Source organism: Zingiber officinale, chromosome 10A (genome assembly GCF_018446385.1).
Source record: "Zingiber officinale cultivar Zhangliang chromosome 10A, Zo_v1.1, whole genome shotgun sequence".
Lineage (NCBI taxonomy): Eukaryota > Viridiplantae > Streptophyta > Magnoliopsida > Zingiberales > Zingiberaceae > Zingiber > Zingiber officinale.
In genome coordinates, this window is record NC_056004.1 from 84,300,724 (window position 1) to 84,313,173 (window position 12,450).

A 12,450-nucleotide genomic window follows, 5' to 3' on the forward strand; every position below is an offset into this window, starting at 1 on the left:
CGAATTCGACCCAAACACAACTCAAAAACTCTACACCCGAACCCGGATAACCCAATCAACCTAAACAACCATCCCGATTAAAAAAGATTTTTTAAAAAAAATATTTTCATTATAATTTTTCACTTTTATCTTAATATTTTATTATTATCATATAAGTATCTTAATTTTTAAAATAAAATTTAATTTAATCTAAAAAAACTAAATCTTAAATTCAAAACAACCTGAATTCAATTTGATCCTAATACAATCCAAAAATTTCCAACCTTAATTCAATCCGAATCCAAAAATCTCTAACTCTAACTCAATATTTTTAAAATCGACTCGGATTGAATTGATTAGTCAAACTTATTTTTGACAAACCTATCTAAATCATCCAATCTAAATCATCCAACTTACTTTGATCGATTAGCCTCTACAGCTGAGGATGGTTGTTATTAGTTGAATATTGAATGTTGAAATTTGTCCTTTCCATGATTTATCTTCCCAATTCTCTATCCAAACAAATAGACCCTTCAACAACAAAAAAAATTCACAAGTATAGCAATAAGTTCTCTACAACTTTAAACTCTAACTCTGATAAAAAAAATAATAAATGAAAAAAAAATGTCAAAAGGTTGCCTCCTTTTTCAATCTTTGCATCTCCAAGGAAACAAGAGTAAGAATAAGACAAGAATCAAATCACTCAATTTCATCGAATCTCAGAGTCTACATGGACAGCTACATTGTTTCTTTGATTGACAACAATACATGCAACCAAGAACAAGAACAAGAATGTCCTACAACTCTGAATCAATTCACAAATCCAATGCTACTGCAAGCGCGAAAAAGGAGAGGTTGAACAAACAAAGGAAATCGAGAGAGAATTAACATGGAAAATTGAAACATCTTCAACATCTACAATGAAACAACCTTTCTCCACCATCTTTTCCCCCAACAACCGCTTCGGCTCGCCTTTGCCATTTTTACAGGGCTAGTGTTCCACTCTCTTTGTAATCTGGAAATACACAAACTGATGTCATTAGTATTCTCCAGGGGAAAAATAATACCTCAAAACACACACAAAAGGAAACTAATCGCTTGGAATGTTTGTTAAATCTGATGTCACACCATGATCAATTACATTTAAGCTGTAGTTTAAGCTCATGCTCACTGTTAAACTTGAAAGAAACTTTTTTGTAATTTTAAATTCAGTGTTCACGATGATTGCAATGATCCAGATAGAATCATAGAGCTTCCAGAACAAACAAATCTAGCCATTAATCAATGCAATGCTTTATCTGACTAACCTGAAATATTGTAAGTCAATATTCAGAGAAAACTTACACTGGGAATGCAAAGGAACGGGTGCTGGTAGTGCTGCTATCAGACCGAAGAGAAATGCTACCCGAATAAGCGAGGTGCCCAGAAGTTCCTCTGGGACCAGATACAGAAGGGTCGGTGAAGTTCGAATGTCCATGGTTATTGTGATAAAACATTCTTTGATCAGAAGCGGCCGCAGGATCATAAAATGTGATTTCAGATACAGAATGATTGTGAGCATTGTTCATAATTACTTCATCCATTCCTGTTCCACTTATTACTTCCGTTTCTGCTCCAGGCTTAAAATCAGAAGTACTTGGTATTTCCAACTGATCGTTAGGAGCATTATTTTCAACACCATCATTTTTAGAAGCTGAGATATCAATAGGCACACTTGTGGCTGAAAAGGACTTCTTCCTCGAATTACCTTTTACAATGCCACCGTGATTTTCTATATCCGTACTAGTTTCACATGGATCGCCGACATCAAATGGCAAGCTGTAGAATGATCTTCTTCCACTCGTACCTGTTATAAACAACATGAATTCCATAATTGTCTAATGTTTTGGTTGTTATTGTTTTGAAGCTGAACATGAACTCTAAGGTAACTTTGCAAAATAAGATATACTCGCTCATCGTTCAGATTATTAATATAATTAGACAAAGATCTCACAAATAACTGATAAAACATATGTAAACTGTAAAGATCAGTAAATACTAGAGAGCCAAAATATGAAAATAAACAACTAGAAATGAGATATTGCTAGTGAGTGACTATTGGTCAGCCAACTTATCAATTGATTGCACTTTCTCTAATAAAGAAACAGTCAAGCACTATATGCTTTATCCTCTCTAGGAATGCAGGGTTCAAAGTAATGTGCATAGCAGTTTGATTATCACAATAAAGCTTCATTGGCTCTACAGGAGTAAATCTTAGCTCAGTCATAAAATGTTTTACCAAAATGAGTTTGCATGTTACTATGGTCATAATTTTGTATTATGCCTCCCTCTCGATCTTGTTTCTTTGTCTTCCAGGATATAACATTACATCTCAAGGACACAATAACCAAAAGTAGACCATTTGTAAGATATTAAGATCCCTGCCCAATCTCTATCCAAGTACCTGAAGATGGCCTCTGTTCAGTCACAGAACATAAGACCTTTCTTAGAGCACTCTTAAGGTATCTTAGAATTTTTGTAGTTGCTTTCCACTGAAAATGATATGGATTCTCCAAAACTTGACTAATTACTCTAACAAATGAGATATCAGTTTTCCTATTAGTTGATTGAACCCAAGAAGAAGAAAGTCTCATGACCCACAATTAATTGAAGGAAGAAACAAGGAAAGTCTAAATCGATAAGATGGATGAAAAAAACCTCAACCAAATGCTTAAGAAAGCACAAACCTTGGTATAGGAGATGGAAGACACCACAACCTTGAGATTGAGGTTGATAAGTCTTTGAACACCACAAGGGGATGCCTTGATAAGTTCTAGTTCAATGAAGAACCAAGTGAGAGTCTCACCCTGCTTTAGATTGAAACAAGCCAAAAGTTACATGTGTGGCCGCCGCCCCCTTTATTTATAGCTATAGAGGGTGACCTAAAAACCCCAAAAGGCCAAAATGAAACCCATTTAGAAGAGGCCTATGTAGACTACATAGCTAGTTTGGATTTAAGTCACCATTACAACCCAAATATTCGTAGAAATTGAGCCTACAAATAAAAATTGTCCCTACTACATAGACATGGAGCTTAAGAGACAAACTAAGCTCATCTAAGGCTTGAATTAGGTTGACTAAGCCACATGACTTGCTCTTGGTCAAATCTACTTCAGTTGTTGTTTTGGCTTTAACATCTTCAATTAACACATTAAGCGCTTCCTTCATCTTTTTAGCCTTAATCCTTGTAATTGGACCTCCATTGATGCACAATGGATCATCGATTCATCGACAACATCTAGACTGGGTGGGATGCTCCTTTTCTTCCATAGCCTTAGCTTGATCCCCGTCATTAGCTTGTTGAGCCATAACTTGATCTCCATCTTTAACTCCATCATTAGTCTTCTAAGTTTTCCACCCAATCTTCTATATCTTCCCGGAACTCCCACTATCAAGGTACTTATCTCACATTATGATCCAAGGGAATATGATTTATCCTCAAACATGCTAAGCTCCACAAGCATATCTAGTACACACTTGCATTGTGAAATGTAGATATCTCCTGAAGGAGCAATTTTATGCCCCAAAAGTACTTGAGGTCACCTAAATCCTTAGTTTGGAACTATTAATAAAGATAATCTTTCAATCATGCAATTCCACCAGTGTCATCACCGGTAATAATAATGGCATCCCTACATAAAATAAGAAAGATAAATTTCCCTAAACGAGAGAGAAGGTAGAAGACTGACTATTTATAACACTCTGTTCATACTATATCGAAGACGAGTAGAGCTAAACTTTCTAAATCATGCTCTTAGAGATTATTTTGCTCTGTACAATAATTTCTTTAGCTTACACGCAAGGCAAAGGATACACTTCTCCGACTGAAAGACAAGGTATAAGACTGACTATATGTAAAACTCCTATGTATGCTATCTTAAAGAAGATTTGAACTAATCTTTTCAAACCACACTCTTAGAGATTTTTATAGTTGGTAAGATGATTTCTTTGGTTTATATGCAAGGCGAGTCTACCCCTCAGTAGCAAACCAAGTGGGTTGTTGCATACAAACTTTGCCAAAATGATCACTATGAAGAAAGATATTTTTGATGTTACATTGATGGTGGCTAGTGGAAAGGAACGTCCTGGGAGAGGAAGATATGAATTGAAGTGATGTTGGTCACTAGAGAAAGGTATCCAGATAAGAAATGCAATAAATTTGTGTGTACCCTTTTGCCACTAAAAGACTTTTGAGGCAATCTACAGATTCATCTAGAGAACACATAACTGCGAAGAGCCATCGACATCTCCACAATTGATTTTTCTCCCAAAAGAGGTACTAATTCCTAATTGTCATTGGAGTAAAGTGCATACATTTCGTCAAACATAGCCCACCTCTAATTGAGATCTAAGAGACATTTTGAGACATTTCTGAGGACAAGGAAGATAGAAAGTTCGGGTAGCTAGATGATAATGAAGTATAGGATAAAAAATGAAAGAGTTGATGCCAAGTAGAGCATTTTCAAGTACCTTTGCAAAAGGTGATGGAAAGATCCAAATTCAAAGACGATAGTAGGCGATGAAGGTATGTTAGTGTCTAGAGGAGCCATTGGAGCATCTTCATTGCATCACCTTCAGCTATACACCCATAAAGTAGGTGCACTAGATGAGGAAGCGTCGCCAATGAGTCGTAAGAATATCCAAAGGAAGTATGAAAAAAAATAACAGTATGAACACATTTAGTCAAAAGAAATAACAGAGGAAAAAAAGGGATTAGTCTCAAAGAAAGTCACATCAGTTAAGATAAAGGCTTAACATAACTAAGGTTAGTAACAACTGTATCCCTTCTAGAGTGAGACTTGAGAGTACCTGATAGAAACACATTTGACGGGCCTGGGAGATAAGTTATCATGTCCTAGAGAAAATCAATGAACAAAGCAAGCACAACCGAATATCCTCAGTGGAATAGAGTACATAGCCTCCTATAGAAAGAGAATAGTAAAGGGAATCTATCTATGAAGAATGGAGGATGACACAATTAATAAGATCAGAAGGAATAAAGAGAGCATCAATCTGAAAGGAAAGAGGAGCATGCATGTGTAATAAGAGTGTTCAAGGAATCTCAGCTAGGTCTTTACTTTTCACTTTGTTACACCATTCTGCTGAGGGTTATGTGGACACAAAGATTGATGAATAATACCCTTGTTTAGGAGGAATGATTGAAATAAATAAGAAAAGTACTTCTTAGCATTATCATTACGTAAAACTTTATTAGATGCTATAAACTAGTTGTAAACTTCAATGTAGAAAGAGCAAAATATAGAAAATAGTTCAAATAGATCCTTTACTAAGAAAAAATCATGTTATCAAGAGTAGTCATTAATAAAGGTATAAAATACTTGAAATGTAAAGTTAGATTGAAACGACTAGGACCCCAAACATCTAAATGAACCAAAGTAAATGGTATAGAAGTACATTTATGAACACTCCTAGGGGAATAAAAAACCTAACATGTTTACCAAATTGAAAAAATTCACAATAAAGAGTTTGAAAATTGGAAAGGCTTGAAACCATTAGCTTCAAGTGTTGAAGACCAAGGTTACCAAGGCAATCGTGAATCTAGAGAGAAGAGGGTGTAGCCAAAAGAAATGACAATCTTGCAAGCACATCCAACTAAGAAAATCAATAAAACTCATGTCCTATGCTTTGTCAGTCCTCAAATTATGAACAAAAATATAAGTGACATTCAGTATAACAACATAATTCAAAGATATAGTAAGTTTACTAATAAACAAGCTTAGTGGGAATTTAAGAATATAAAATATGGTAGAAATGAAATATAGGGAAAGAGCCACATCACTAATGGCCTTTATAGATGAATGAGACACATCAACTATTGTGACATTGGTAGGGAATTATGATGTTGTCAGATTAGAGAAAATGAATTCATTACCAGAAATATGCTTAGAGGCATTTGAGTCTAGAATCTAAAGAGAATCTTGAGAATAATAGGTTAGGCAAGTAGTGGAAGTACCTCCATAGGCAAATTAGGTAGCTGACTGAAATGATGCACTAGTTGCCACTTAAAGCTAGAGAACCCAAGAATATTCTTTAGCAGGGACTATGATAGTGGAACTTGTCTAACCTAGCTAAGAAAATCTAAAGTGAGGAACATGGGTAAAGTAAAACGAGTGACTAAAAGGGAAAGCATGGACTGATGAAGTAGCATATATCATTGGTATGCCCAAAGTTTCCACAGTGAATACACTTGGGTCTGTTCTATCCTCAAGAAGGATCACCTAGACCTAGTTGTTAGCCCCAAAACCCATTATGTGATCCTCTAAAAGATGAGTCAACCAGCAAAGCAGCTCAATCTATCGCAAGGTCATAATAAGAGAGTGGAGTAATAATTGAGGCATACAACATCCACATGTACACATTAAATGGAAGAGGAATGAAGGATTTAACAAAGACCTATGACCACAACAGTTCAGTGTGAAACATAGTGGTGAGTAATCAGTCAATATAATAGCTCACCAAATCCTCCAATCCAAGATAAGCAACATGAAACATAATGGTGAATAATCACCCAATGCAATCTTGTATCTCTCAGATATCTGAAGTGACCAAAAGAATGTCTCTGAAGTTAGTCATTATAGTGTGGAAATGATTAACGAGAGTAGTCAGGCCAAGAAATGTCCCCATATAAAAACCTCTAGTTTATATTCATGTTTCATAATAAAAGACAGCAACAAAAAATGCTCATGGCATCAATTAACTACCATAGAATCTATCCACTCCCATGAAGAGCGAGTAGACTTAGGGATCTCAACAACATGAATACTAAGGTGATCTAGTTCGCCTTGACTCACAACCATACATGAACAACCATTGCCCAGGAAGTATAATTACAATCATTGAATTTATATGATGTGATGGTCATGAATGCAGTAGTGGGAACAATCCTAATGGGATGCATGAAGAAATAGCAAAAGATTATGATATTTGAGTAGCATGCCCAAACTAACACTAGCAGTTGAAATAATCAAACGTGTGGCAATTTCCTACAACAATGTTAAGATTGGCAAAGATTGCATAGTATGGAGCAAAGGTCACGTAATAGCACGGTGAGAAGGCGAAGGTCACACAGTCATCTGGAGGGCACACAATTGTACAGATGGGGCATGATTGGCAAATATGCATGGGGGCTATGGTGATAAGGGTGCACGCAGAGGGTGCATGGTCATGCAGAGGGGATCTGGTTAGTAGATGCATAGAGGCATTGTGGCAACAAGGATGCATGCCAAAGGTAGGAGACACTAAATCCAAACAAACTTTGAGATGAAGGAAGCCGCGCATGAATAGATATGCAAACACAGGATGAACAACTAGAGAGTATTAGGAGTGGCTTTAATGTCATGATAGGAGACTATTCTCAATGAATAACCCTAAGTAGTCCCTCAATATCTTATATGGATATTGATTCGATATTGACGAGGGGTCCCACCAAGGAGAAGTCAAAGTAAGGAAGACCGGCTGACATGGAAGACAAAGTCAAGCTAGGCGTCCAAGTCAGTCGAGTAGACCAAGTATGGCCGAGCGGGCCAAGTATAGTCGAGCGGATGAAGTATAACCGAGCGGACAGCACAAGCTTATGAGATAAGCAAGTCGTGCATTTCCCAGCCAAGTAAGATAACACCACAAAGAAAGTTGATAAACAGCTAGCAGCGCCGACCAAGCTCCACGTCCGGTTAGACTAAGATAACCAACGATGGTCAGGAAGCAAGGAAAGAGACGAGCCGACAGATTCAATGGATACTACCGAGCAGAGGCAGCCCAATAGATCGGAATCCGGTCGGCCGTGCATGGACCCACTAACTATCTTATCGTATTCTTTTGGGAGTTTGTGCCACTGACAGCAGAGCATGCCCGCAAATTGTACTTTAGAAGCTTATAGTCTCTTACATCAGAGAGTTGCATGGCTGCTTAAGTAATGGTGTCAGGGACACTTTTTGACTTGTCTTTTCCTAGGATGCTTACAAAAACATGCCTATGCTTTGAGATGCGTGTACGAACACTGTAATGACACTATAAAAGGGGCTTCCCATCTTAAGGGAGAGGTATGCACAACTTCATTTTCTACACACTTTAGCTACAGCTCTCTATTCTTCTAGATCGTTGGAGACTGACTTTTGACTTGCCGATGCTAGGAACCCCTTCTTGGCCCAGCACTGACGTTTTTGTAAATCCGCTACCTTAGCGGCCCCCAGTGTCGACCCCACGGATATAGAGGGAGATAAATGCAGGTACCATAGGCGCATGATGGGATAAACCTCAGGTCGTTAGTTCTTGAGAATCGACCCTTAGCCATTATGCCAAAGATGTCAGCGTCCATCGTCTGCGCAACGCCCTGGGGGTGGCACTGACGCTTTTGTGTTACATGGCTACATGGAGTCTTCGCCGCGTCAACTCTAGAAACACATCCCAGCTTGCCATCTTCACCATTTTTGGACAGGATCAGATATTATTAATAGAATATAGTATTACAAACATACCCTCCTTCAATTACATATTTATACACAGATTCCAACAATTTCATTTTTGACAAACAAATGCCACATGAGATTTATGGTCAAGAAATTGCAAATACATAATCTAAGTCAGCAAGAGAAATTAGTTTAAAGATTCACTAGTCTTTCAAAAAAAACAGAAACTATGTTTCCTACCACTTCTCAGTTCCCAATTTTCTTCTAGTTCCCTATGATTTTTTCTATTGTTTTTGTTCACAAATGATTCTTGCGATTCACGTTGTCTTCCTTTTATTCATGATCCTTGTGAAGTGCAGCTTCTGCTGCTCTTCAAACTCTATTGCTCAAATCCGTTAAGACAGGTAAAAAGTATCTATAATGAACTGCAATTTTCTTTTTCTGAATGTTAAGATTTAGGGATAGGTTAGATGGCATTCTCCTTTATGCCACGACTTAAAGAATGGCTTTAGTCTATAAAAATTATAAACAAGCTAAAATAACTAAAAAACAATTTATTTAAAAGTTAAAAACTTAAAACACAAAATGCAGGAGAAAAACGTAGTTCACGACTATACCACAGCTGTACTTTGATACTTGTTCAGCTTTCTTCTTGTATGGATTTTTTGTTTCAAACAAGCAAAAAAACTTTAAAGAAATTTATTTAAAATCCAAATACAAGAAAGAAAAATATAGTTCAACACTATACCACAGCTGTAGTTTGATACCAGTTCAGTTTTCTTCTGATGTGGACTTTTTTTATCATCATTGATCCCACCTGGAGCAATGCCTTGCATATCTGTTTCAAGCTCTCCAAGAGAAAACAACTGCTGCAAAGTGACCTTTCCATAGGATATCTTGTTGCTTTCGTCCAGAATTTCTTTGATTTCAGTGAAGCCCCGTAATAACTTTTCATCCATGGCATGGGAATCAGCGACAGAAATAGGCTCTGTTTCTTCCTGAACTTGTATAGAACTATCTGCCATCTTTTGACTCAGAGCATCATTTGAATTTGCTTCAGTACTTTTGGAGCCACGAATCAATTTTTCACTAACAACAGTGTTTTCACACAAATTTTTCTCACAGGAACGTAAACCATCATCGACACATATATCTTTGATAACTTGACAATCTCTGCCTTCTATGACCTCGTGAAGATTAATATGAGTGATAGTTTTGTCTGAAAACAACTCAGAGCTAACTGCAACTGTTCCAGTTTTTTCAGGAGTGACAGGATATAGAGGTTCGATGCATTCTCCATCTTTATCTTGTGTATTAGTTGAAAATTCAAGTTCAGTAACTAGTGGTAAAGCTTTGCTTCTCTTTTCGATCTTTTCTGTTAGATCAGTTCGTTCTTCACATGTGATATCATTTTGATGCATAATTGTACTGAACTGATTCTCACTATCCTTTAAGGACTCTGAAGCAAGTTCATTATGAGTAGACAGATGAAAGGCTGATTCACCATCTGAAAGCAAGCATATAGATTATGGTCAAGTCGAGGAAATACACATGCTTTGAAAAGGTAAATCCATGGAAAACCAAAAGGCACTAGAAACAAACTATCACTGTCGGAGTAATCAACCATTGACCAAAATAACAAGCAAATCAGCATAAAATATAGCGGATGAGATATAGATGAATGCCAAGAGAAATTCTCCTACGAAGCACATTGACACACAATCAAAAAAGTGATAAACTGACTAAAAGTAACCAGATTTGACGCCAATTTGGCATTAAGGAACAACAACTTCTTGACCGAGCAAGAAACTTCAGACACAACTTATAGATTTGGCAGTATCACCAATGAGACATAGTTCATTGTGAAATTTATCGAGTATACTCTCTGTTGTATTCATCCAGTCTATTCAAAATGAAAGCAAAAGAAACAGCTTCTACATGATTTACATAGCATACAAATGTCCTCTGCACAGTTTAGCAGCACGTCCTCTTCGAGCAACAGAAATGAGAATGGGAAAAAGAAACAAGGCATGCATACCTAGTTTCACCATCTACACCTTGGCGTTTCATAACAGAACCAGCTACAAGCGTGTAAAAGTCCACAATAGATTCTGCAACCAATAATGTGAGATCATTAGGGAAATCATTAGAATCTGAATTATATCATCATCAACAACTGATGTAACTTCCAATAATTTGGGTCAACCACATTGTTCTTATCTACAAGGTTATGTCATTAGTAATATTTCCATCATGTTAAACTGAATAGTTTCTTTCTTCCTACATCTTCAACTCTAATCTACTCAACTTGTCTAACTATAAAAATCTTTTGATGGCTATAGTATAACAATATCTATTGTTCAACATTGATGGGAAAGTGAGTTTCTCTAAAGGCTAAAGCACAATCAAACAAAAAGGTGGAAGTCATTTATTGTATTTAAAAGTATTTACATTTAAATATTTTTCCGTAAATAAATGAGATAATTTGCTGCAGTAATGCATAAACAACTAGGGATCTCATCTCATGAACAAAAAACAGTAAATACAATAAGGACACAATTTAGATAAACATAATGATGAGGAGATTAAGGTGTATACAACAGAACAAAGCGGATATAGAATCCTCCAAGTTTTAACAGAGATGCTGAGCAAAGCGGATAGAAACTAGATCGCCAACTTACTCGTAGAAGAGTACCAAGAACATCTAGCATCACAAGAAACATGAAAACAGCCTCTAAAAAACAGCAGACATTCTGAAAATTAGCATTTTTCTTTGTAAAGAAGCATAGTTAATTACTAATCGTAAGGAACTTCTTAACTACAATGTAAATAAACATCTTTCAATCACCTGGAAGTACGATCATTAGGCAAAGTAGGAAAAGCTGCAGTCCCACATTGAAATACCTCAGATCAACAAGTTCGACCTCTAATGGTACAAAGATAAGGAAACAAAAAAGGCAAGGGAACAGTTTGATGTTTCAAGTCATATTCTTTCCTGTTAGCTTCCAATTGTTAGGATGCTCTACGACAAGATTCTCAAAGACTCAAAGAACTCAGAGGTCCTAATGCAGAAAACACAAGGATCTACCAAATCCAACCATAATCCAAGAGAAAAGCAGAACTTTTAGATAGAAAGCATGAATGACTAAACTCTTCTTAAAAGGCGTATTGGCATACCTCAACCCCTCAATCTCCCTGCTCTTCTTCTGACCACAAAGATCAAAGTTTCAGACTACATCTACATGTATTTCTGATGAATTGTTTTAGGTTATGATAGAGGAATAAAAAAAAGAGGAGTGAGGTATCATCATGATGGAAAGTTAAAATGGATGATGGAAGAGCTTCCCACCTACTAACTACTATACCAAAGGTGAGGCAGGTTACCATCATTCAATGCCCAAATTAATGCTCGCACCAGTCCCCAAATCTAACGGCCAAACCCTAGTCATTTCCCACTGGGAATGCTGAACTAGGGTTAGGATAAGCGCGTCCAGCAAGGGTTTACAAAACGAGACATACATTTCTTGGAATTTGAGCACAAGGAGGAATTGCTACAATGAAGTGGAATTTGGCTGGGGAAGAACAGGCGTAAAAATATAAACCCTCTGTTGCAGGAATCAGTCAGCAAAATCTTCACAACTAATGAATCAAAATTGAATTTTTTTTTTCCCCAAATTTGAATCAGAAAATCCGGTCGAATCTTCCCGCCATTATCATTAGAGGCGTGTTCGGTTAAAAGGAGTATAAAGATCTGAAAACACAAATTCGACTTGCTTTGATTTCATCGATTTTCTTAAATGCCCAGTCGTTTAAATACTTTAGAAAAATAAATAAAATTGATGACTAATAAATAATGAGAATCACATGTTGTCAATTGCGAATTAGGTGGAAAGAGATCGGATAGCAAATCCGTCTTTTGATAAATATCATTAATGACCTTAGTAAATAAAAAAGATCTTTTGATATTCGATCGGTTGTTAAACAATTGATTAAAATCGTACATTAA

General features: G+C 36.6%; 1 protein-coding gene across 2 annotated transcripts; it reads right to left on the bottom strand.

Moving 5' to 3' along the window:
• Positions 1–662: 662 nt before the first annotated feature.
• On the bottom strand, positions 663–12,060 carry LOC122026117. Of its 2 annotated transcripts, none has more exons than XM_042584761.1 (5): positions 11,622–12,060; positions 10,483–10,555; positions 9,193–9,951; positions 1,324–1,825; positions 663–994 (listed from the first exon to the last, which is right to left on the bottom strand). In XM_042584761.1, exons 2-5 carry the CDS (start codon positions 10,493–10,495, stop codon positions 895–897), a joined length of 1,374 nt encoding a protein of 457 aa, XP_042440695.1. In that variant the 5' UTR covers positions 10,496–10,555; positions 11,622–12,060; the 3' UTR covers positions 663–894. The 2 variants fall into 2 exon arrangements, with proteins under 2 accessions (XP_042440695.1, XP_042440696.1); XM_042584762.1 differs by lacking the exon at positions 11,622–12,060 and adding an exon at positions 11,293–11,599.
• Between the last annotated feature and the right edge of the window lie 390 nt (positions 12,061–12,450).